We start from the raw sequence: 26805 nt of genomic DNA on the forward strand, positions 1-26805 counted from the left end.
GCCAGAGCTGATGGTAATTTGTATTTGCACTATGGAGAAGTGTGGCGCAGCGGCCAGAGCGGCTGACTCTGGAGCATAGGGTTCATGGTTCGATCCCCTGGTGACAGCTCAGCTCAGCATCATGTGACTCTGGGCAATAGATCACTTAATCTCCCTGTCAGTCCCCCAGCGCGTTTGAACCCCTTGAGGGGGGCATATGTTCCTGCCTTATAGGAATGATTCATTTATACATTCAATTGCTTGTGCGGCTAGGCTATGGTAGGAGAATAGCTGGGTTTTGAAGACATGACATCATGATAATACTCACTTGTGTTTTTCACATAGCACTACCTAATGCACTCCCGCTTTTTCTAACTGCTGAACATAATGGATGTTTACAATACCCAATGTAATAGTGCTCAATGTACCCATCTTGGAAGGACTGAATGCTGATTTGGTCCACCCAGGATTGACCTGCAAGTTATCGTGTTTTTAGCAGGAACGTTCAGCTCAATGAGCTGTCATGCTGGCAACCTCTGTGTTGGTGTCCTGTCTTTATACACTCTGCACTTGTCAGATGTGCTCTGTGGACTCCAAGGCCAAGATTCACAAAGGTATGGCATAAGGTTAGCATTACTGTTAATAACGCCAAACCGCCGCTTAATCTTTTTGGGAATTAACAAACCAACACAAACTGGTATTTGCATTGGTTTGTACGGAAAAGTAAAGCAAAGCAGCGCAAAATGCTACTTTGCATTACCTTGCATCAAGGGGGCGTTACCTGGGTGGTACATGGGTGTTTCCATGCAACCATCAATGCTTTTGACGCTAAAACCTATCTACTAAGTTTAGTAGACAGAGTTTTCAGCCGCATTTATTTTTGGCACTAAAGAAGGCGTTAAAAGGAGAAATGTTTTTATTTTTCCTTGCTTTTTCGAGTTTGCATGTGAGCTGCACTGTACAGCAGACATACAAAGTAGGAAAATGTTTTAAACTTGTCTAGCTATAATACTGATGAAGGAGATAAACAGGTGAATCTCTACTTGACACATAAAACCGATTTTGACACCTTTCAAAGAAAATGACAAACGTGCACAATTGGTGCTCATTATACGTTTAAGAGTCTTGAGAAATCGATCATGAAGAGACTTAAAGCCTGATTACGACTTTGGCTGTGTTGCGCCGCCTCTGCACGGGCACAGCACAACCAAAGCCGCGCAAAGACCGCCTGCCTGATTACAAGTTGTACTAAAGCATGCGGACGGTCCTTTTGCCGATCCTACGGTGGTGCCCTGAAAAACGGCACCACAGTGGGTTTGGCAAAAATGTTCCAGCACAGCATGGACTGTGAAGTCCATGAAGTGCTGGAACTGGGGATGCAAGCAGACACAGGGGCACATAATGTGCCCCCCTAAATGCATCCCCATTGCAGGGGGTAAAGGGGCCCAGTAGGGCCCCCTTTGTTTCCCCACAGCAGCATTTTCATGGTGGGCTCATTGCCATGAAAATGCTGGCAGTGGAGGAGCTCATAATATGCTCAGGGAGGCTGCACCAGTCTGATCAGCATATTATATTGCCCCTCTGCCGTGCAACCACCAGGGAACGGCGATTCCCTGGCACAGCCAGCGGTCTATTCCCGGAACAAATTAGAGAGTCGCAATCTGGCGGACGGACCACTGGGAGTCTTTTAGTTTATGGACCGCCAGACTAGTAATCAGGTCCTTAGTTTCTTCATCATAAAAGCATGCAGAAGAGAGTGTAGACTAGACAAAAATGCTTGTATGAATAACATAGGTACGTGTTTGCTAAACTCCATATAATGTATTCTTTAAACATAGATTAGAAATCTGAAAGTGATGACTCACATGTTGTGGAAGCTTCATTAACCAGTCTTCTTTAAATAATGATATATGTGAAGAATTAACAGGACTAAATGTAAATCTGATAACCTTATGAACGATTATTGAAGAGTTGTTTTAATACTATCTTTGCTCATTGTAAGTGCGCACCAACCGAGAAAAAGAAATGGTGCTGCACGTTTATGCTAATTCTGATTTCCCTGAAACTTTCAATGAATGATCTTCATAAATGTAAAAATGAGAATTACTAGAAACGATTTGGTTACTTCAAATTTTGAAATAATGTTATACATTGGTACTTTTGAAATGTAGTAATGTGCCATAGTTACACTTACTAATTGCAATGGAATTAAAATGCTTCCTAAGTGACATAAATTGAAGAAAAGAATATAAGGTTTTAGAAACTTTAGAATGAAATATGTATTTCTAATAATTTATATTGTGTATTTCTTGAATTAAATTCAATTTAGGCCTGCATTTTCTCTTTTCCTGTTTGATTCCATTCTCAGGAAAAAGCCTCATACATTTGTAATGTGTAATGAAACTAAGGGGGATATTCTCAAGAACGTGTGATAACTCGCTAAATTTGCTTAACGCAACTTTGCATATCGCAGTCTATCGCGGGAAAATAATGCTGTGTTAACGTTGTATTCTCAGCATGGCGGCACCCTGCGATAGTCTCATGATAACGTGCCAAATGACCGCGTTAAAACGGACGCGAGGCCCAAAAAATGCGAAACACGAACGCGTAAAAAGTTACGATGTGGCCAATCGCGTTACAAAAACCAGCGATAACCAGCGACAGGCCTGCAAGTCCCACGCATCATGCGGGGAAATGCACTATAAAAACACCGAAAAACACAAACAAAATATTACAAACTGCGTAGCACCATGGAGGAAACAGGAGCAAGTACAGAGGATGAACAGAACCCCACAATCCCCCAGGAGGACCCGCCTGAGACCTCGGGATCACGGAAGGGCAAGGAGAAGAAGACAAGGAAGACGAGCTTCAGCCCGCAGTAAAACAGGATCATCATCACGGAGGTGATAGAACACCACCAACAATTGTTCATCACCCCCAACCAGCCATTGGCAAACAAAAATGCAATATGGCAGGACATCCTGGACAAGGTGAATGCAGTCGGAGTGAGGAAGAGGGCAATTGGAGAGGTCAAGAGGCGCTGGAATGATGCAAAGCGCAAAACCAAGAAGAAACTCGCTGACAACCATCAGGCAGCAATGCAGACTGGAGGTAGCAGTCCAGTGGAACACCAGGAGCTGGAAGAGATGGAGTAAATGGTGTCCACAGTCAGTGGGGAGATGGTGGCAGGATTTGGGGGTCCTGACCCTGCTCGACATGACCTGACACAACAGCACCAGGGTGAGTACCCAACACTGACTGGGGACGGGGGAGATGGGCACAATGGCACACATGCACAATTAAGTAGAGCACACTGCACACCCACAATGACTCCAGAGCATGTCCCTGGTCCCCTTGGCACACTGCAGCACACACACAAACTGCTAGAAGGCCCACGTCCACTATGGGCATAAAGGGGTCCCCCCACCAATCCCACAACCAACCCATGCACATGTGTGAAAACCAGTAAATCTGCAGGTCTGTGAGCCACACTGTCAATGCAAGTGAGACTTCATGACGAATTGCATGGCTGCAGTCCAATTATCATGAGATGCTGCACACCACGACACTGAGGTGGCCGAGTGTGGAACACATCCGGAAAGGAGCAGGTCACACCCTGACACATCCACGTGCACACACAACCCCTGACGGCAACAACACATCTGCGGATAAACCATGCCCAAGAGCCCAAATCAGCCAAGTCTGCAACATCTCAGCACTGTAGGAGCACAGAAGTCTAAGGCACACCGCCCCTAAGGGGTAAGGGGCAGCAAAATTACAACTGCAGGGGTGACTCACCCACAATGCAGCACACACACATAACAATAACAGCACATCAACATTGCCGACAATGTGGTACGAAGTGCAACACTTTCACTGCAGAACAGAGGACACAACTGGTTCTGCATGTGCGTAGAAACTGGTCAATCACATCTTGCAGAGCAGGAAACTGTGAGATGATAATGGACGAGTACAACCTCACATCCCTGATGTAGTTAAAATGTCCACTGTCCAGCATGAAATAGTCAGCCACTCCCAAACAGTCACCATGCACATTGTCATGCAGTCTGTATGTAAACACGTACAATGCGTCAACATACATGGAACACTCAACCAGCATCTCCCCTTTACATTGCAGAGAGACAATCAACACCTCCTGCACAGCAGACCAGACATCTCTTCAGTGATGATGAAGAGGACCCCCTGGACATTTGCCCCGACACACTCCAACGGCTCGTGGACAGCCTCTGCACCCCACCCCCAGGAGCACTGCGGGCCAGCTGCATCGAGGTGACCTCACCCCTGCACAGACCACACAGCAGGAAGCAACCACCACCACGGCTGGCACCCAGCACCTCACCCAAGAATACATGGCATTCCAAGGCTAGGTGTTAGACTGCCAGAAGGAGGTGGCTGAACACGTGCTGGTGGGCTTCGCCAACATGGCAGCCAAACTGGATGACATACGTGAGTGTCTGAGTCACATCAGGGACCACTTACACTCATTACCGGACAACCACAGTTCACACCATGATGTCCAACAATCCATGCCCAACCCCGCTGGAGTCATGCCTCTGAGAGGAGAACAACTGCCTACTCGGAGTGGCCTCAGCGATGTCAGCCGAGAGTTGGCACAGATGATGAGGATAATGGAGAACATGGAGCATATGCATGCGGAAAGAATGGCTGCCATGGATGCACACCAGCGAAAAGTTGTTGGGATCTACCATGCCCTGCAGATCCTCATCATGGCATTGCTAAGGCAGTCGCAGATGAATACTGCTGGTACTTCCACACATACATCTCCGGCCCCTGATGGGTCAGTGGCACACAGTGCTGCAGACCAAACATCAGCACCCACATGTCAGACAGATGACAATGAGGACGAAGATGCGGGTGATTCCACCTGTGTGGTGGTAAGAAGGAGACAGTAGCAATCCTCTCCGCCATATGCCCTGTCTCATCTTGCTACTACCCTCTGCATCATGCCCTGTAACAACACATTCCAGTGTCCCCCGAAACACTCCCCGACACTCACCTTGGACCTCGACATGGATTGCCATATTCTGTTTGCTCAACAATTACACAACAATCACACTGCGGACTGTCCTCTACCTCTTTCGATGTACTTGTCAATCCCTAAATGACTCTGGCTGGCCAAACCCTGGTCTACAATGTAATGTGGTGTTTGCATGGCCATGTACTGCTCCAGCTCCGACTACCCCAAGAATGTGAATGAAACATTCAAAATGACACAGATGTGTCATGTCCATAATCGATCAAGTCTGAAAGTATGGAGAATGTAAGGATATTGATTGCACAAAAAGGGACATACTGGGAAATGAAAGCAATGCACATGTGTGACCGTGACACACATAGGCAGTGAGATGACTGAGAATGTGCGCACTAGCTGTGGCCTCAATGCACAGAAACAACACTTGCGCACTTTCACGACTTGGCCAATGCAATGTTAGGAAATGGGGCTGTGTATGTAATGTCTAAGTCGTTGACAGGCATAACGTAGTGTCCTCCATCACATTTGACAACAGATTATCTCTTTGCATACCTACTGACACTCAAATGGGTGGACACAGCCTGTAGTAATGGGTCACATTGATACACATGGCAAGAAGTTGGACACCATGCTCATATTGCTGAAGACACGTAAGAGCACAGGTCTATCAGCAACTATCCCAACCACAATGTCTGGCTCAAAGAGGTGGAGCTGGCAATAGGGATTCACCCCTCAGTGAAATGCATCAGTCAGTCCCTCACTGTGTACGGACAATGCTCATTGAGGCACACGATTTATCATTTTAATCAACAATCATCACAATTGGACACTAGTGAAGTTGCGTACACTTATTTTGCATGTAGGTGTCAGTACGGGCAGGACAAGGACCACAACATGCAGACCAATGCATCAGAGACTAACAGGCAGCATTCGGTCACGGTACAGTTCCATGTGACAGCCGTTGTGCATGTGCCCGGGATGTCCTGCCATTGCGTTGGTGGCTCTCGTAGTACCGGCACTCTTCTCACATGCGGCAGTTATGTGGATGACATGCCAAAGCTCATGGCAATGAGTCGTATGTGTGTGCAACCTTTGGACGCATGGGTAGTTGTGTACGTAAGGTTCAAGAGCATTCCATGCAAGAGTCCCTCGAGCCAGGACTTCTGTGTCTGTGGTATGGATACGTTGGTCTTTCATTAGTGCAGTTCTTGGTGTGGATGTCATCATCATCTGCCATGGTATCTCTCTCAGGGGGTGCCGGCAGCATGCAAGGCCAAGGTCCGAGGTGCAGATATCCTTCCGCATTATGTATTGAGACAATGGTGCATTCATCCCTAATGTTAGTCCGACAACTGCTTGCATTCTGGAAATGTGATGTTGCTTTCACACTGGAAATGAGGCTAGGCCTTAGGCTTATGGTGCACCACTGGCAAAACACACACAACAGTTGGCATGTATGATCCAGAAGCCCGAGCGGTCTTGCGCTCCTTGTACAATCCCTTCGTGCGCGGCCGCCCTCCGGGTGCATGCTAAATTGCAACATTGTCTATTTCGGGCCGTGTGGCGCTGACACGGTGACAGAAACACACATCAGTTGGTTTCCTGTCCATCCCAGAAATGAACCACGCCCAGAGCCCAGGAATAATTATTCACACCCCTACGCTGTCCTGGCGTACGCCGACCCAGCCCCCTCGGCTTACGTATAAATGGGGGGACAACGCCGCTACGTGACCTAGTTCTTCTCCACTGCCGGAGGTGACATAGCTGCGTCCGCCTGGTATAGCACGGGACTCAATCATTGAGGGTCCATGACTTGCGTTGCACTGAGTTGGTGGCACCGGATGCACTGCGGCTGGCATGGGCCTAACGCCACGGGACGGTGACATTCGGTGCACTGAGTTAGGGGCACCATAGGTGCTGAGCGGGTGTGCATCCTGCGATGATGCGCCGTCCTGGCAGTCCGGGCTGGTAGGGATTTGTGGGAGCCCAGCTGGACTGCAGTGTAGGCCTGAGTCAGGGGGCAGCGCTGGTCTACCGCCACATGGCGTTGCCTCGCAGTTCACAGAGTTGGTGGCAGCCTGCGATGATGCCCTGTGCACTGATGTGATATCTGCCATTATTTAATCAAGACCCAGACTCAGGTGTGTGACCTTGTGGCACACAGTGCGGGGCTGCATGATGTGGAGGCTGCCAAGGTCACGGGTCCCGGGCTTGGACCTTGCCCCGGCACGTGGTGGGCCCTCTTGGAGACACGCTGTTGGCGGAAGGTGAGCAGTGAGGCCTGATTGCGCAGGGGCAGCCAATCACCGCTGGGTGGCGGTAGGGGTTGGTGTTCAGCAGACTGTGTGCGCAGGTGCGGGCACGCGCTGATGGCGTGTGCAATGATGTAGACTCCACCATTCATAATTCGGTAATCTGTTTCAGATGAGGGACCTGGTGGACTGCAGTGTGTACCGGCACGTGGTTGGAGACACACCGGTGGCAGCAGGTGAGTAGTGTGGCCTGGGTCCGCAGTGTCGGCCCACTCTCTCCCTCTCCCCCTTTCGCTGTCTCGCTCTCTTTCTCGCTCTTTCTCTCTCTCTTTCTCTATCTCTCTCTTTCTCGCTCTTTCTCTCTCCCTCTCTCTCTCCCTCCCTCTCTTCCTTTCACTCTCTCTCTCTTTCATGCTCTCTCTCTTTCTCTCTCTCTCTCTCTGTCCTTGGATGAGCGCATGACACACCTTCTTATCTTTAAATTTGTCTTGCAGGCTGTGACTTACAGATTGTCCAGAGCCTCTTCCACATAGTTGTATTCGGTTTAATTTGAATAAAATTGTTTTGTTTTGAAATTAAAAGATGAATGACTGAATCGCCTTTTTCTGACCACACATGATTGTTGAATGTTGTGATTGTGCGACATCAAGCGAATTGTTTTGTTCCGGATTTCGTACAGTTGATGTGATATCTCTTTGTCCGGGGTGGGAGGGACCGGGGGGTCCTGGGGGTGGTCGCGGTGGGTGTTGTGGTCTTCTTGGGGCTCAGAGCTGCATGATCAGTGGCTCCATGGCATCTGTCGTTCTGCAGGTGTGGCTTTGGGCTGGGCTCCCCTTCATGGTGCAGGTCGTCGTCCGACTTAACACCAGGTAAAAGCAGGTGTTAAATCCCTGCTGCTAACGTGCCTTATCGCATGTTTTGTGAACTTATCGCGGATCTGGCTGGTCGTTGAGAATGTTGCGAAGTGGTGTTGTCACGGCTTTTTGCACGGGAATGCCTACCCTGCATCTCATTAGCGTTAGTTGCCGGTGTCATCTGTGGCGATGTTTTTTGCGGCTGCTATCGCAGCAAAAGTGGTAATATGGGCTGGTAGCACCAGCTTGTGAATAGTGCGATTAATTTATCGCCACTTTGGCGGCAATAAAGTGCCGCTAACTTGGCGATAGGAACTTGAGAATATGCCCCTAAGTTTCATAAGAAGAGTTCTAATGCATATGCCAGGGCAATCCGCAATTATTTTGCTACTTTGGAAACAGCTGCTGTGAGAAACTGTCCTCTTTAACTCACTCATGTGCTTTTGTTAAATGACCATTGTCTGCAATTTCATTTCTTAAATGGTTCAACAGATTGCGTGATGATTTCCACCTTTTCTCATAAAATGTGTCTTTTTATGCTGCAAGACAATCATCCTATACGAACTGACCAAAAGACTGATTGGTCTTATCAGATAAGGTAACCCTGGAGGTGACACCAAGGAAATGGGAAATTATATTATGCATTGGATTGATGATCGCACAAACATTCCCTTTACCACTCATTTCGACACTTTGCCACCTTTCTAAAGATGATTCCTTACCATCAGACTGACAGACTGATTTCGAACTTGCGGACTCTTCTGGCTGGCACATACGATGTGTGCCCTATTCCTGGACTTCTTTCCCCCCTGGGAGAGAATCTTTGAGCTGATATGATCCATGTCCTTTTCTGAACTCTCCTTATAGAACTTTGGTAATTGATGGCCCGAGAACAATAAATCTAATTATTCTGTAATCTTAAATTCAAATCCCTGATATTGATGCATTTACCTCCTTAACCTACTGATGAATTCTAACAATTCAAAAATCCTGTTTCTGTCTCCCTATGACTTGTCTCCAGTGGTTGTGTGTGCATTCCAATAGTATTAATGAGGGATGGGAATACTAATAGAGAGGTCTCTAGTCAACAGGTCCTAATGTTACTATTTTGCATAGCTTTAACTGAATTACTTGTTTGTATGGTTCTAGCCCGACTGTATATCTTCAGGAGATTTGGGCTAACAGTAATGATTCTGTACCTGTATAGTGTAGTATTGACAGCCATGTACATGAATCTAATAACAAGCTTATGAATCAGTTACCCAAGTCCCGGTCCTCATTGGATAACTGAATTGGATTCCCTGTATCCGACCCCTCTCAGCATGGTTAAAAAATTAATCGGAGGACCAAGTAAATGACTCTGAGGTGTAGTGCCAGGAGAAATTAAGACCAAAGCATATGGGCCCAGTGGCGCTAAAGCAGTAGTTTATACAGGAAAGTTAGCCTTCCTGTACAAAACCTATGGTAGACTCAGGCACGCAAACTAGCACTATAGGGCTAAGGTGTGTGCCTGGCGCACTGTAGCTAAAAGCTGCGCCAGTGCTAGGGAGAGGGGAGGAGAGAGCCACATCTCTGTAGATATGGCGCAGTCCTGCTCCCTTACTATCACACAACGCAGCACAGCATTTTTGGCAATTGCGTTGTGTTCAGTGATTTTTTTGAGAATCTGGGACTAAGAGTTTATCTGGGACAAGAGGAGACGTGGTAATCATACGGAATATCTCTGGTGTGCAGCAAGGTATGTATCTTGAATCACATTGCTGGAACCTTGTGCCTTCAGAACAAGTATACTATATTACAGTCATTTACTAGAAGGTAGGTGCAACTATTTTTGCAGCACGTTTTAGGTTTTGCTGTTTTGTTTCTTTTTTTCAGAATATGCAAAAAAAAGACTATCAAACTTAGAAGAAATTTCAGATCTACCCGCAGTTGTGTGGACCTGATATTGATCAGTGAATCACTTGTTTTTTACTTTTGTAATCAGTTTATATCCCTATATAATCCATCACTTTCTCCAGAATTAACCCTAGGCATGAATACTCAAGAGATCATATATCAGCCTCCAAATTAATCATTGGCTTTTGTGTAATCAAAGCACTTTTCATAAAAGTAAGTAAACTCCTCCACGAGTGACCCATTGTTAGATGAACATTACTGAGAATAGCTAAGACAGTTCCTCATTCCTGCATAATGTGACTTTCTAATCAAAGACGCATCTTCAATAAAGCCCCATAAACTAACTAACCTGAATATTGCTGTCCATTACTTTATAACAGTGTTCAGCTCATTGCTCTATAAATGAAAACATGCAAGATGCATGAAGTTGAGCACGCGTTATCATGGGTGTGGCCCTACTATTGAAATCACAATACTGATGGGACACCATAACAAGAGCAGAATATCAAAAATAAAATATTGACAGGGAAGTAAGGCTTCATTTTCTATACCTAACTCCACATATATGTACAAATAATGTCCGTATAGCTTCAATTTACCTAGATGTGGAGTTAAGAATAGTAAATCTATACTTTCCTATATGCGCTTACCTTTCGATATTTTGTCCCTCGATAGTCTGTCCTTGAAATTCTTGTACCACAATGTTGGTGTTGATATTCAGTAGTACAATCATTATGATCCAGTAATGATATCTCTGGCTTCTTGTGATATTTACAAACCACTCAGCCTCCTTGTTTATTGCTATGTGAATAGAATCCCTCCATGATGGTATCCGACCACAGAGCACAGGTACCAATTATGTATCCTCGCTACACTTATTGTTCTTTTGTGTTAAATTTGACGGCAATGTGGTTCTGGAAATGTAAGTGTTGCTTCTTAAGCATTACTGCGAGCTCATACAACTTAACACTCATTCACACCACACAGAATGACACAGTCACTATATCTTTCAACTCTCCTTACAATGTGGATCCCATTACAAGCATATTTTCAGTATTTGTCCGTCTTCCTTCTTACAAATAGCCCACCCAGTGCAACTAGATGTTCAGTATTCATTGGTGTTCCTTCTTATACACTGGTCGCCAGTACGTCTGATGTTCAGCATCCAACTCTCTTCTTTCTAAGTGGTCTATCTAGATGTTCAGTGTTCATGTGTCGTCCTCCTTATACACTTTCCCACGGTACATCTACATATTCAATAGTCATCTCCTACGGTATACATCTCCTGCTTCCATCAAATGCCCTCAGTATAAATTGCTCCTTCCTCTTCTTACAAAAAGTCCCAAGTATACCTAGAGGTTTAGTATTCTAACTTTTCCTTCTTACACAGTGACCCCCAGTATATTTAGATCTTTATTAATACAGGGCTCAATTTTCTTCTGGATAGGTTAATTTATTCTTTTGATCATATCTTCCCAAACTATAGAGATGAAGCACAAATCCAGCTACACCTGCAATTAACAATCCAGATGAATTCCCGTTATTAACCTAGCAGTAAATATTTCAGGAATTTCATAAACCCTAATCCAACCTTCGGGATCATGTTCGCGCTATATAAAACTGTATAAATAAATAAATAAACCAAAACGTAAATTCTGCTTGATCTGGTTGTCAGCATCGCTCAGAATTCTGAAGTTAATTCAGCATGTGGGAGCACTGGTGGATTCAGCACTGTCCATGGAACTACAGATTGAATATTAAATTAAAGTTGATTATTTTTTTGTTGATCCTTAAAGTGCTTCTGTCCATGTAGGGCGTACACACACAGTAGAATGATGACTGCTCTATGTCATATCCACCTACGCACTAACTGAAACACTGTGGGCTGTAAAACTGTCCAGCCAGAATTGTCAATAAGACCCATCTTGTAAACATATCCTTCCACAGGGTCACTTGGGCGGATCAGAGCAAACACCCATAGGTTTGAATTCCAAGCCTCACCTACTAAAATAGCCAGACCGTACTTTGCATCAGAAACTAACGCCTCCCTGGAACATGTGTTAATTAGGCCTTTTTTTTGACACCCTAGTGTGTTCTGGGAATTTGAGTATTGGTTTGCTACTACTGATACAAACCAACTGTCAAACGATAAGGATCTGTAACACTAAAACTGCATTCTTACATCATGGAGCTAGGTGTAAACCTTAACTGCAAGCGCTCTGCTCAACTAGAGCCCTAAATATGAATATCCCAATATTCATTTGGGTGCATTTGGAAGGGTGATGTTTGACCATTCTGGCAAATAGGTTTTTAGGCCCAGAGAAATTCATTTCTATTATACTTTTTTAACAACTCAAAGATCCTCTGGTTCTCTGAACTTTTAGTCATGCTAGTCAGACTGCCACTAATCTCACTATAATAAAACTTGCCTTGCACCCATGCTTGTAAAAAATCTGGTAAAACATTAACACAGTGGCAAACATTTTTATACATTCTTGCATGGTTGCTTGTATGATGCACCACAATATACCAATGCCCATGTGGGCATTTGTAGTCACTTCTTTTATGTTGTCTTTTACGTTGCTGCGTTGCACAAAGCATTCGTAAAATACCGGTAGCTCTAAATTAAGCGTGGACTAAATGTAAATTAAACCAGTTTAATTTACAAAATTTCTGGAATTTAATCTTTTACTTGTTCTGCAAAATTCCGGAAACTACTCCATTATGCCATGAGGCATAAATATGCGCTATTGATGGTAAGAATTTACTACACATACTCCAATAATATAGCACTAAATGACAGATTTGCATTCCATGGAATTATGTGTAATTTGCATGATTTTGCTGCAATTTCACATAATTCAGAAAGCAAATTATGCAGAGAAGTTTCACCGCCGTCCGAACTATGAGCTGGATTTCTGAGAAGCCGACAGTGCAATGGGACCCACCTGCCTAGAGTTGGCGGTATTGAACGTTTTGGGTGTGCAAACTCACCCATTTCCTTTTCTTAACTTTAGTCTCCCACGTGGATCCCTTCCTCCAAGTTCCTCTTTCACAGCAGCAACTCGAACCTGAAGAAAACGACCTTGTTTGCGCTGAAATCCAGTTAAGTCCATTTTATACTAATTACCTATTGACTGGACTGGGCGCATATGGGCAAGATTCCAACAAAGGGTAGTAGGTAGCTTTTTACATGTGTCATCCATATGTGTACATACGACACTTGTGCAGTAAAAATATACACACCAGCATCGACATATATGAAAAAAGATACACCGCTGTCAGAAAGACCACCTCTGGGCCAGCAGTCACATCTTAATACAGTGAGCGGGAGACCGCTGCCATGGTGGTCTTGCAGGGACCGCCACTGCAGCGGTACAGAGGTAATACCACCAAACTCATAATCAGGCCCACAGTTATAAACATGCTGGCTAGCAATTATATACATCCTTTCTGAGACTCATTCTTGGACAAATACAGTATTAATTCATAGACTAAATATGAACATAGCATGTACATATGAAGTACCTGTCGGGCTCTCTTAAGGTCCACTCCTGGAAGGCGTAGATAGAGTGCCTAGACCTTTAAAGAGTTGGGCCCAGATTTATCAAGAAGTAACACAACATAGGGCAGCAAGTAAAATTGCTGCACTGTGTTGTGTGGAAGAGAGAGAGCAGAACAGAATCATATTTACTAAGATGTGGTGCTGTTCTGTTCTCTCCCAGCGCTGGCGCACTTTAGGCAGCAATGTGCCAACGCAGACACCCGTGCGCCATAGTGCAAGGGAGTCTGCATTGTCTGAAGTGCAGCTGTTATACTGGTCCCTTCCAGTACAAAACCTATGGTTTAAGGCTTTTCCCACTTTGTATGTGTTCTTACCAATGCAGCACACATGCAAAGTGGGAAAAATTAGGAAAAGATGAAAATATTTCTCCTCGTTGCACCTGCCTCGAGGAGGTGTAGGATTTTGGTGTTAATCCCTGTCTACAAATCCTTGTAGATATGGATTTGTATCAAAACCCATGGGTGGTTGAATCGGAACACCCATGTACCATACATGGAACTCCTCCGATAACGCAAGGCAGCATGTTGCGCACATTTATGTTACTTTGTGTTAGTATCCAATGCACATCACAGTTTGCGTTGGATAGAAAATCCCACCTGAAATCTTTGCATCGATTTTGGGTTAGAAAAGAAACAAAAACCCAATGTATAGCGTCGGTATATCTAGGCCATAGTGGACTTCAGCTCAGGTGTTTATTGTCGACAATTACCAGTTGCCTCACAAACAAATACTCATTAACTGTCTGGCTTCAAAGGCCAGTGTCAATGGAACTAAATATACAACAAACTAAATATACAAAAAAACGAAATATACAACACAGCTTTGGTAAAAGGCAGGAGCCATTTTTCCCCAGGAAATGTAACAACCCTTTTTAATTAATTAGATTATACTAATAAACATCTATATTGACAGAGATACGAGTTCTATGGCCTCCTTTAGCGGTCAAGGGAAACATAGTACTAATTAGTAAGTCTATTTTAGTTATTAAATCATTATAATTAGTCTACAAATAGCGTGTTGAATAAATATGAGTATGAGAGTATTCTTTGAGAGCAGAATGGCACGGCTGAAGTTCCCAAACATATTATTTTCCTTGTATACTTGGATGGGTCACTAGAAAAGGAGGAAAGTCTTTTTTTAAAATATATCATCGCTTTATGTAAGATTTGTCATTTATATTTATTGGTTAAATACAATGTGTTCTGTCTTACATACTGTTTGTGAGATGTTATAGTTTGTGACATGTTATGTCATCAGCATTTCATTCTGCCACTTTTATCCATAGCATAGTGAGACTTTGAGAATCTGTGCACCCTTTCTGATAGGATCTGTGAGCTCTCATTCTCTCACGTCATGGGGGCTTGGTGTGGCTGTGTTAAAGAAGTGAAAACTGAACTGTTTGTTGTGTTGTTTATCATTGCTTCGTATTGGTTTAGTGGGGTGAATCTTACCATGCAAAGATTCTTCGTGGTAGACTTGTGCATGGTTTGCTATAGGATACTGGTGTTTTTTCATGATCCCTCGAGAATAAACAGTTGTCCAGAGGTCATCCTAAACGGCCATTGCTTATAGGGCGGTTTCAATTATTTCCTTTTGGGGTTGTGCATTGTAGGCCCGAGTTTGCTACTTTTAACCAATTCTGATGTTTCAGTGATGTCTGGCTGTGGGAGGAGTGGAATCCATTCTAGGTACTGCAACACATGACCAACTTCATGGCTTTGGTAGCATGTTGTGCTCATCGGGGTGTGGTGTGGTCTGATCCACATGCTCTGTTGGTTATGACAGGCGCCATGGCAGTGCGAGAAGATGGATGTGGCATAGAGGTGGCACAGCAGCTTCAAATATATGGATTTGATCATGGCCGGACTGGGAACAGAAACCAGCCCTCGACTGGATATCTTGCCTACAATGTTCCTGGAATGACCGCTGGCATGTTGCGTGATAAGTGAAAGCAAAAAATAAAAAAACACCACAGGGCGCAACACCATATATGGAAATGAATGCATATAAACATGAGTTGGAGTCAGAAGCAAAGTTGAGATCTGGACACGCGGGTTTGTGAATGGGCTGTGCACAGGTGACCAGGTGAGCTAGTGGCTGAGTTAGAAGATGGAGGCGCATAACGATGAGTCGGCTATCTTTGAGTCACAAAGGGAGTCATCGGCTGAGTTGGGTACATGGTGATAAATGGGCTTTCTACAGGTCACGCTTGAGTCAGAGGCAGACTCAGGAATATGACACCCAAAGTGGGAAGCGGGATCTCTGCAGGGCACTCTGAGAGTGAGTGCCAGATAGATGAAATGGACACAGGGGGTGGTGAGTTGACTCTTCTCAGGCCATACAGTGAGTCAGTGGCTGAGTCAGAAGCTGCAGAAATGGAATGGGTGAGTCAGTGACTCAGTTAGGCCCACAGTGCATGAGGAGCGGACTCTACTATGGCTTAACAGAGTCAGTGTTTGACTTGGGCCTTGGACACAGACTGTGTGTGGGCTCATGTTCTCCCTTCCCCTGGCTCGGTGCCCCGCGTCTGGTATGTACACCAAGGGCTGTTGCTGTGTCAAGTGTCGCCAGTGACCTTGGGTGATGGTCCCAAGGGTCTAGTTACTTCTTTTACTCTGCTTGGGGATCACGCAGTGCCTCAGGGCTGAGTAATCTGCTTCTCCCTCGTGAATCCCTCTGCTCTCTACTCCCCATCAATGTGATAAGGACCAGCACCTCATGTCTGTGTACCCTGCTCTGAAGGACCTGGCTATGACTGACAAGGTCTTGTGGAGTAAAGCCCGGGCTACCACGAGACACCGATGAGTGCGCCTTCAGCATCAGGACCAGCTCAGTGTTCCGATGCAAGGGTTGTGGGCCTGTGCCGGCATTTTTAGCAGGGTTGGGCGCTGGGGACAAGACGCACTCGCACACTTTTCAAGACCTTATGCTTCCACTGGAGTCCCACTGATATCCGCTCCGCCTTGACTCCAGCTCTCGCTGCCTCCTGACTAGGCCTGGCCAGACCGCATTGGGCTGATGCCAAATCGATTTGGGTTTCATGCATGTGGTGAGACGGGGCAGGTGGTAGTCCTTTCATCATACTTCACTGGGCAGGGCCTGATTTACTCCTGTGATATCCATGACACTGTCATGCAGGACCCCACACCCCATGGCCAGAGACATTGCACTGAGCAGCTGCTGAATAATTCAACAGCAGCTCAGTGCAGGACTGCACCGCCCCTCAGCTGTCATACTGGCGTTCACTCTGGCAGCCTCGTCAGCAGCATCAGTACTGTACATATGAATACCTTTGAGCATGTCCTTCTGCCACTACAAGTACTGATGCTTTCCTTGGTCTCATAGATTTCCGATGCTCAAGTGGAGAAAATTCAGAAGTCTGGTCCTCAGTACCAGTAAGTACTGCTCATTGAAAGCTCTGGAAGAATGCACTGCAGAGGAAGAACTTACCACCGCTCAAACCATGATGACTTAGAGTGTTTCTCAACAATGATCATGGTTCACATTTATGTTAAATCGGTCCACAACACTAAAATTCAAGACGATGTTGGTTTGTCAACCAATACCAACAATATAGAACCTACTCATTTATAATCATTGTTTTTTTGTACCCTTATCATCATTTGTGTCATGAGCGGGATTAAAAAAAAAAGTCTCTGCTTAATCACCAAGAAAAAATCCTTGAGGAATATAGAGCAGCTATACCAAACTCCAAATTACCTATTTTTTCTGATCACTTGTAGGTAATTGAATTCCACATTAGTACTCAGTGAGTCTGAAACCATCAGAGCTTCCACTGTGCTCCCACCAGAGTCTAAGACAAATAAATCTTGGTTTAAATAGGTGTTCAGGTGATCTCAGAGCTGCCAGTGCAGACCTACAACCCTGTACTGTGGACCTTTGATGGCTTGAGGGGATTTAAGAGTCCCTACAAATGGCCCATCTCTTCCAATGTCCCCACCACACACGGACTTCGGTGATTCTTCTAATTTTGTAGGCAATTCTCTCTTAGAATTTTCAGCTGGACACCCGGAACCCCCAGCAGGCCACTCCTGGTGTGGGTTTTCAGGATTTGCAACTTGGCCGCCAATGACACACTTCCTAAAATCAGCCTCCTCTTTCTGATTCTTTTCTCTCTGCTTGTAGTTCCAAGTTCCAATTACTTGTCTCCAAAAATGTGTCTTGATTTGTCTTGTGTTTTTTACCAACCATGAGTGGTCTTTAAGAGGGGCATTCATCAACCATGCTCTCACTTCAGAGTCACTATGGGCGCCAACTTGACTTGTCTGTCGTAGCCCAAATCCGGAGTCAGCAGAGAGCTGCGAGGGTTACATCCCTCACGCACTGTAAAGGGTGCGCTCCAGAGGGCCAACATTTTAGGGCAGAATGTCTACACGCGACCACTTCAGAGGCTGGTCCTTCTACCTCCCAGCTCTTATCTCCTTCTATGCCATGGCCCCAAGACCCATGAACGGTAGCTATAGCTCCGGTTACGCTGCCGAACTTTCTGTCTGTCTCACTCCTGCAGGTTATTTTTCCACCCATGATTTCTCCATTTGTCACTGTTTTACATCTTTCTCTCTTTTCCGCTTCTCTCCCTCTTGTTTCGGATTATAGTCTGATGATTAAATAAATGCTCCAGTCTACTTACCGCCCTCAGCACAAGTTAAGCACTGAAGTTCAATGAACTCAATTAATAAATTATTAGTGTGGGGGAAGAGGCTAGCATACAGCTGAGACATGCTGGAGAGCAGCAACTCATGGAAGCATCTGTGCAGGTCAGCAGGTTCTGAACTGCCATCAAGAAGGAAGCTAAAAGTATTTCCTGAAATCAAGCCATGACAGTCCACCCCAGGAGAGGTGGTGATATTACTCTTTCAAGAGACACAGATGCTAGGATAATCCTAAATAAAACTATCAATCCTGTGACTCTAGCAGACATGCCGGTACAAGCATGGGCAGATGCTGTAAGAAAACCAACAGCATTGGGAATATAGAGATTTTAATATTGTTTAAATGTAGAGCCTCATTTACAACAAAATGACGCCGCATCACCACAAACCATTTTGCTGCACCGAGCTGTGTCATTTTAAAAGCATAAGATGCATCGTATTTAGAACCATATAACGCATCCCTGTGCTTTCCCCTGTGCTAGTCAGGATAGCCACCATCTGCCTACAATGCTCTACTTTTCATATCTGAGGCGGTGAGCTTTAATCTAGGATACCATGCCTCTCTTCCACAACACAATTAAACTATATGTTTGGAGCAATTTAGGATGGATTAGCCCAGAGCCGCAGGAACTGAATTCACGATTTGATGGCACCATCCAAACCCTATATATATCTGCAGCTTCAGGGGATGCAAACGGATTGTAAGCTCAGAAACTGGAGCATTCAAACTGAGTCAGATCAAAATAATTCAATAATGTCTTTCCTAAGAATATCTCACTTTAATAGTCTATGCCATTGGCAGGGGGGAGAAAATGACCTGCTACAGAGACCTCCACGTAGGAGATAGAAAATGCGCTGACAACATTATAAAAGGCGCAATACTCCACCGCAGTAAGAGTAGTGCAATCAAGCCAGTTGACACTACTACCCTTCGGAGAAAAAAATAATTGTCTCCCAGGTAAATCCAGTAATTTATTCAAAATATTAACTCTGGTTCACGCAACAGCACTAACACTACTGCTAAACACCAGGGCTTCCAGAGCAAGACATTCAATCAATGTGAAATATATAGTCTGGTCACAGGCATGCTTTGAACCATGTCCAGATGAGAAAATGTAGAGTTTTGACCGATCAATAATGTAAATTGAAATATAAACCAATGGAACAAGCACCATTAAAACATACTTCATGGCCTCTGTGCAGGGTGCAACATCCAGAAAATGGCCAAATAATTGAAAATGCAATTTGAGAAGAGTTGATTTTCTGCCTTAAATTCAGCGAACTCATGAATGAATATCTTGTTTCTAGCAAATGTACTCAATCTACCATACATTAATGCAGGAGTGCCTTTATTCATGCATCTACTGTCAGCTGAGTCTAGTGCCCTGCACAAATATCTCTAAAGAAAATACCTCTGGCTTAAGCCCGCCTCTACTTTGACAGAGCATGCTAATATTTTAGCCAACACATTTGGCGTTTAAAAGAAAGAAATGATTATTTTATATTAAAGAGCAGGTGCATTCTTGTTATTAATGGAACATTGGCTCTTGGAGAATGTGAGGTGTTCGGAGAGCGTCAAACACATTTTTACATTGCAACGTGGCGTTTTGCGCGGCCATAATGTCTTTCTTGTCATATGCCAAGGAACAGTGGGAATTGTGCCAATGAATGCATCAAGCCCTGGAGGAAATGTTCAGGCGCACATGCACAGACCCTGCTGACAGCGGCCTTTTGAACACGACGCGGCCATATGTCACCGCTCTGCTGCCTCACCACATGTCGCAGGCGCAGTATAGGAGCAGGCGCGACCCCTGGAATGGCAGAAACGACGCCCCCCCCCCCTGCTGTCTGAATCGCTCGTCGATGAAGTAGACAGCACCTACCTACCTGTAGAGCACTAGGGCTAGTAGGGTTGTTCTTTTTATGAGACCGGCGTCGTATAACTTCCGAAATAAAAAGCCAAGTGCAAAAAATGTGACTTAAAAACATTCTGACTCTTAGCACAGCGATATTTTCAAATAGTTTCAGAGAACAGAACATAGGCAGACTGAATGAGTGACCGTTTAGAGAGGAGGTGGGTGGTTCTGTCGGGAGGTAGCCCTCTTCATTCGTGCTATGGTAAGTTGGAGGGTACAAGCTGGTAGGGAGTTCACATCCGCCCAGTAGTACATGTAGGGCACACGGAGCAGGGGGGGGGGGGGGGGGGGGAATTCTATGAAATACACGATTCCAGTCCTGTAACTATCTCGTAAGCAGATGCTTTGCCGGGACAGAACAATATGTCACATATGATGCGGAACAAATTATGTGGCAGGATTGACTATATTACATTTCAAGGAAATGCAAACTATACGGCATAATGCGGCACATTTTGTAATAACATTAATTCACTATTTTGCAATTTTTACCAACGGTAAAATTGCCTTAGAAAAGGTTTAACTTCATAAGTACCACTTTTGTACCCAAATACAGTAATTAGCTACTGAAAGGTGACCAGTCAAACTTTGTGAAGGGCGAACCACAGTGCGGCAACAGATCACTGCTTTTTTAGTAACTTTTAATTCGCTTTAGCTGGAAACAAACTTTTTTTGTTAAAGTCTGCAAATTGTTTAGTAGATGATGACTTATGTGGCAAATGAGAGAAAAACATAATTGTGCGGAAAATGCCACAGCCGCAGAATTGTATAATTCTAGTGGCCCTGCATTTAAATGGAGGTTCACATGTCTTTTTACAAGCATTACAAATTACAATATAAAGGACAGAGTCCCAAGAGATCTACTGTCGGGATAATCGTCTACTTAAGGATTTACAGAGATGTAAAAAAGACCCATGATAGTGAAGAAAGTCACTTAATGTTCCACTTATATGGTTGGAACTCATCCCATATTTCCACAGCATAATAAATGGCCACATTTACTCTGTGAAGGTTTATGCTCAGTTTATAGTCAAGAGATAATAACGGCAGGTAGATAATACCGTATGGTCCTATCAATAAAGTGGGCCCAGAATGGAAGGTTTACCTTAAACCATGGCTCTGTGAGTTGCAAATGTAATCACTATGGCACACATGCTTTTATAATGACACATTATGGTGTTTTATATAGCATCATGATCCTTCACACACATGCATGTGACCGTGATGCAAAATGCCCCATTGCGTGGTTACCACATTGTGGGCACAGTGGAAAATCAACTTTAACAATATCTGATGCGTTCACTCCAGGTTCTGAGAAGATTGAGTAAACAGAAAGCATCTACAGTTCATATGGCAGTGTTTGAAATATAAAACATCCTACTTTCAATAGAAAGGCACTTTATGGTTGTATCATAGGAGAAGGCGTCTGTTCATTGTTCTTACTACGCAGAACCGTGCCTTGCCTTTTGGCACTGCATCCATGTGAATGCGTCTCGGCGCTTAGTGATAAGAAACAACCCATACCTGGAAGAAGTACGAATGTAGGGGCTGCTCTTTGTTTTCCTCATCCACGTACAAGCCTCCTATCACGTAGACCTGGTTCGCCTTGGTGACGATGCTGGAATGATTTCTGGGGATCTGCTCAGCCAACGCAACCAAGAAACACTCATTTTCTAGGGGATCATAAGCCACGGCGGCTGTGTCATTGATCAGGAGGACAAGGTCCTTGACAAACATGCCATGCCTCGGAATGTCATTCAGGTACCCCGGGAGAAGATCCTCATCGCCCACGTCGCCGTTGACTGCTGCCTCACCTGACTTGTCTTTGTTTTTGGCAGGTTCTGGCAATTTCCCAGCAAAAGCGTCCTTGATCACCTTCATTTTTTTGACAATCTCTGGGTCGCTCTTAAGAATGTCATCCTTTTCCACGAACTCCTTGAAGTATTTTTCTGGCATCAGGCGAAAGCGTATGCAGTCAAAGACCTCTCCTAGGCTCTTCACATGGCTCTCTTTGTCAGTACGCGCCCACTTCATGACCGCTTCGAAGACCACTTCCTCCTTCTCCACAATTAAGGAGTCGCTAGATATAACTGAGATGAGTTCATGGGGGGCTAGCTGCATGAAATCGTCTTCTTTGCAGATTTGCTCAAAGCGGTCGGACACGTAATCTCTGGCGGATACTGCTAGCCTTGGGCAATCGAGAAGAAGGCCTAGTCTAAAGATAGCCAGACAGTTATTGGGCGCAAGTCTTCTCTGGAGGTAGGAGACGCATACCGTGAAGACAGAGGGGATCTGGAAGCGGCTAGCCAGTGCAAAAATATCCTGGACATTCGCATCGTCAAGCTCAATTTCAGCAGAGTACAGGTATCGGAGGATCACCTCCATGACGGCCGGGTCAACATTCTCTAAGACCACCTCCTTCTTCTTTTCCTCAGGTTCTTCAGATAAAAAGTACTCCCGGAAGTATGGGCTGCAAGCTGCCAGGATGAGCCTGTGGCAAGGCAGGCTTTTGCTTCCGGCTTTCAAATGGCAGTCAACGAACTTGGCCTCCTCCAGGAGCTCCTTGAGGCCATCTTGAAGGAGCGTGGACTGGTAGAGCCGCAGTTCTTCTGAGAGGTCCTTGCGGGGATCCATTTTGTGAGCAGGGTACTGAGGGAGGGAATATGCCCGGGGTGCTCTCAGCTCACAGGTCTGGCTGCAAAAAGGAAGAGCTCCCTGCTCTGCCGGGCGAGGAGACCCTGCAATATAATCCTGCCGGCTAAATATAGGTGCAGGCGCTTGCAATCTGGAATTCAGGATGGCACATTTGGAGAGCCGGCAGCAGCTGTCACAGACTTAAAGAAACAACTGCAGCCTTTGGTCACTATGGAATTAACGCTGAGACTCGACGCACAGTGTCACTCCCACCCCTTAAATAGCATCAAACTTACATTTATTAACATTAGTGTTACTGAAGGGCGCCGACGTGTTTAAGGCCCTTTTTATCCAGCTCTTTTGTGGCAGAAATCTTAGTTATTCGTTTAAAAGTTCTATTACGTCTAACGTCATTGGCTTTTTTTTCTCCGGAAATCAAAACATCTGAAAAGCAACAAAATTCAAAGCCGCTTTGGACATTGCACCGTACACAAACTTATCAGTTATATAACACACTTGTTTATTTATTCAACAACAATTTATTCATTTGATCGTTTAAAGTGCAATAGACGGGTCCGTTTATGCCCTGTCTGGTGTTACATCCTAAAACATATTTTACACATTCTTATTTTTATTTCCTTATATATTTCTCACTTTCTTATCCCATTTTTTTTATTTTTTTTATTTCTCTTGGTAGCCATCGTTGATAAGACTGGCAGCTGCTACTGTACTGATAAAACCCTTCATCAGTGTGCCCCTGCCAGCTTCCATGTGAGTCTACTTCCTTGCTTTAATGCAGTTTTAGAGCCTGAGCTGCCCTTCCTGCATTAACAGCACAGAGCCTTGCTCCTCCGGCCCCCTCCTGCAAGAAAAACCAATTAAAATAACAGAATGGTGCATAGATTGCCCTGCCACCCCGCTTGAGCAAAATCAGGGATATCTTCAAAAATATTGCACTGAAAAGCTCGACAGAAAATATGTTTTTATTGTCACTTCTGCGAAAAAGTGCTTGATATGTTTCCTGGATTCACTTGTTTCCAGTCCATCATTTTGTAACTCTTGCATTTGGCACCTTTGTGATAGTGTTAACATGTCCCCACTAATGATCGGAAAACTTAAACCTCTAATACTTGTTTATGCGCGCTATTAGATTCAAGCAAGTGGAGGATGAATAGGGGGGGGGGGGCAGAAACAGACTGGCAGGCGTCATTTGTCATTAGGCATGGGTTGGCTTTACTAGGTGGGTGAAGGCAAAGCTGGTGGGGGATAGTAGTCAGGCACAGCCTTCGCAGAAAGTGGGGGGTGGCATCTTCTGACACAGCATCCTTGTGGGGGAGGGATGCTGGCAAGAGAAGGTATCAGCTGCTTCTGTGGTGTCAGAGGCTACAGAGAGTAAGACCACCAGACACAAACCGCCTTCAGCTGGAGGCTGAGTCCTGGAGGGTCAGTTCTGCTGACCCTTCTGCTGCTGCTGTCATATCTGGCCTGGGAAAGATGAGGCGCTGTGGAACCCTCGACGGCGAGGGACGCGTGGTAGAACTGCGCCTGGGTTTGCGCCTGCTCATGAGGGTGGAGATTCCTAGGGAGCATATGCCCTAGCAATATTAACCCCTATCAGTAGGCTGAGGTTCGGTGTGAGGTGTGGCACCACAGCCTATGTGTAATGGGGTAGCACTAGCCATCTTGACAGTAAAGTGTGTAAAATGCTATAGTGAGATGTATGCAGATTAATTTCCGTAGTGAACTTCTGAAGTGGTATATGTTTTGAAGAATACTTTAAAGAACTGAGGGGCATAATTAAAATCCCCTATCGCCACGGTAAAGTCACTTTTGGAGACGTTCCTGAGGCCATACAGGCTTTGCCTTATTTACAAGGCTTAACTTGGGTTAACACCGCCTTGTAAATAAGGCCCCCTTTCACACTATACTTAGCGTGATGGGTGTGGCGGTGGCGTTCTGCCGCAACACTCATTGATTTTGACGCTGCATCCTATTTACAAGGTTGGCGTAAATAGGAGTCAGCCCTAAAATTAAGACCAAAAAAAATCCTAATCTTAACATGGCGAAACGAGGAGAAATGCTTTGTTTCTCCTCATTTTTGCTGTTTCTATGTGAGCTGCATTGTGCACCACACATCGAAAAAGCAAAACACCTTGCATGATTGTTTATGTGCAGGAAGGTGTCCCTTCCTGCACATAAACAATCATTTTAATAATGACGACTTGCAACTTCCATAGAAGTAACAAATTGTCATTTAAGATTGTTTATCCGAAGGAAGGGACACCTTACTGCACATGAACAATCATTCCCCCTAACGCATACACCCTGGCACTATGGTGCAAGGGTGCCTGCGTTGGCACTAGGCAGCTGAAGTTAGCACTAGCGCATTGGGAAAAGCAGGGCTGCACCCTATTGTTGTAAATATGGTGCAGCCCTGAGTTTCAGAAGTGGCGTAGCGTGGCGTGGGCCCTATTTCTGTGCTAGTTGTATCCATACTGATAATCCTGCTCAAGCCTTCGCATGCTTAGAGAACTGACTGGCTGTTGAACTAGTAGCTCTCTAGCTCTTCCTTTTGTTTTATTTGTGCTCTGCACCTATGTAAAACGGGCAAAGGAAGCAGGAATGGAATTCGTAAGGACCATGGTGTTTAGTGATTAGGGCAGATTAACATGCAATGGATGACACCTCCCGCTTGCAGATCTAGGTCCAAGATCATTTCTCGCCAATCTTTTTTTTTTTTTCGTGAAAAATATTTTTATTCAAACTTAAAAAATAAAACCATACAAACCAAATCAAGGCAATACAGTACAATAATCTCACAAAACAAAAGGCTCAAGACACAGCTAATATATACATTTCGGCGTTCTAAAAAGCCACTTTAATGAACGAGGCATACGGACCCGGAGACAAGCTTTGCTTGCTTGCTTCAACCCAAGTGACCCACAACTAAATGGGAAGTTATTGAAGTTCTTGAAACTAGTGGCATCTAAGCAAGGCCCAGTGTAATCCTGTGTGAAACTAAAAACAATAACAAATTAAACCTTTCTGAAATGTAATCTGTACACAGACTTTGATGGTTTAGAGGAAGATTGCCACACCGGGAACTCTGCTCTACTCGAACATTCCTGCACTTTTTATAATAGATAAAAATGTTAGAAGAGCATTGTCTAGAAAGCAGAATTAATGAAAAATGTTTTATCAGAGTATATTTTTGTAATGGTTTTAATTAATCATAAACAATAAATTATTACTTACTTACTTACATTTAGGCATTGGGAAACAATTACAAAAAACATACATTATCGTTCCATATTCAAAGCTATTAAGTATCCTCCTCGTCTACCTTTAGGGAGGGGGGTGGACAACAGGGGTGCACAACAGATCTTTACTTTTGTTTCATGGACTCCATATTTTAGACCATTTTTGTGTTCATAAAAAGCAGAGGAATCCGGCGTAATATCTCGCCAATCTTTGATCGTTCTTATAAGGCACATGAGGTCTGCCCAATGAAAATCTCACCCATGTTGACTTTACACTGAAGGCCGTGTGCGGTGGTGGGTAGACCCCCCCCGCAAGGAGTTGGACCTGACCCTGCAACCCAAGGCCTTTCTTTTGTCTCAGCTATGGAAGCCAATGCACACATCCTCGAGGAGCCAATCAGCTGCTTGGTGACAGCCAAAACCTCAGGCAAATGGGCGTCTAGAGGCTTTAGGCAATTTAAAGGGGACTTTTTAAAAGTACCTTTTGTAAAACCTAACTTCACCAATTAATTGAATTTCTAATATAACCAAAAAAATTCTAAGAATTACATTTGTGGAGGAGGAGCCTAGCGCGCAACCAAGATGGCCGCGTAGGTGCGAGGCTCCCGAGGACCTCCGCAACCTCCCACGACTATCCTGAATTTATCCTGTCTCGGATGAGGGGAATGTGTTGGTGAGCCTGAGCTGAGGTGGCACCCGTTTCCCGTTGTCAAATCGGACCTCGGACACCGGAGTGAGCACCGATTGAAGTCTGCGGCCTTC

The 26805-nt window shown here is 44.8% G+C and overlaps 1 protein-coding gene across 1 annotated transcript in view; it reads right to left on the bottom strand.

Moving 5' to 3' along the window:
* KLHL41 (kelch like family member 41) overlaps positions 1 to 22991 on the bottom strand; it is an 82199-nt gene extending 59208 nt beyond the window's left edge. The window contains exon 1 of the mRNA XM_085645357.1: positions 21674 to 22991. Within this exon, the coding sequence (XP_085501483.1) occupies positions 21674 to 22783 (1110 nt within the window). The 5' untranslated portion in view covers positions 22784 to 22991. The remainder of the gene's footprint in view (positions 1 to 21673) is intronic.
* Between the last annotated feature and the right edge of the window lie 3814 nt (positions 22992 to 26805).

Source organism: Triturus cristatus, chromosome 3_1, assembly GCF_964204655.1.
Source record: "Triturus cristatus chromosome 3_1, aTriCri1.1, whole genome shotgun sequence".
NCBI classification, from domain to species: domain Eukaryota; kingdom Metazoa; phylum Chordata; class Amphibia; order Caudata; family Salamandridae; genus Triturus; species Triturus cristatus.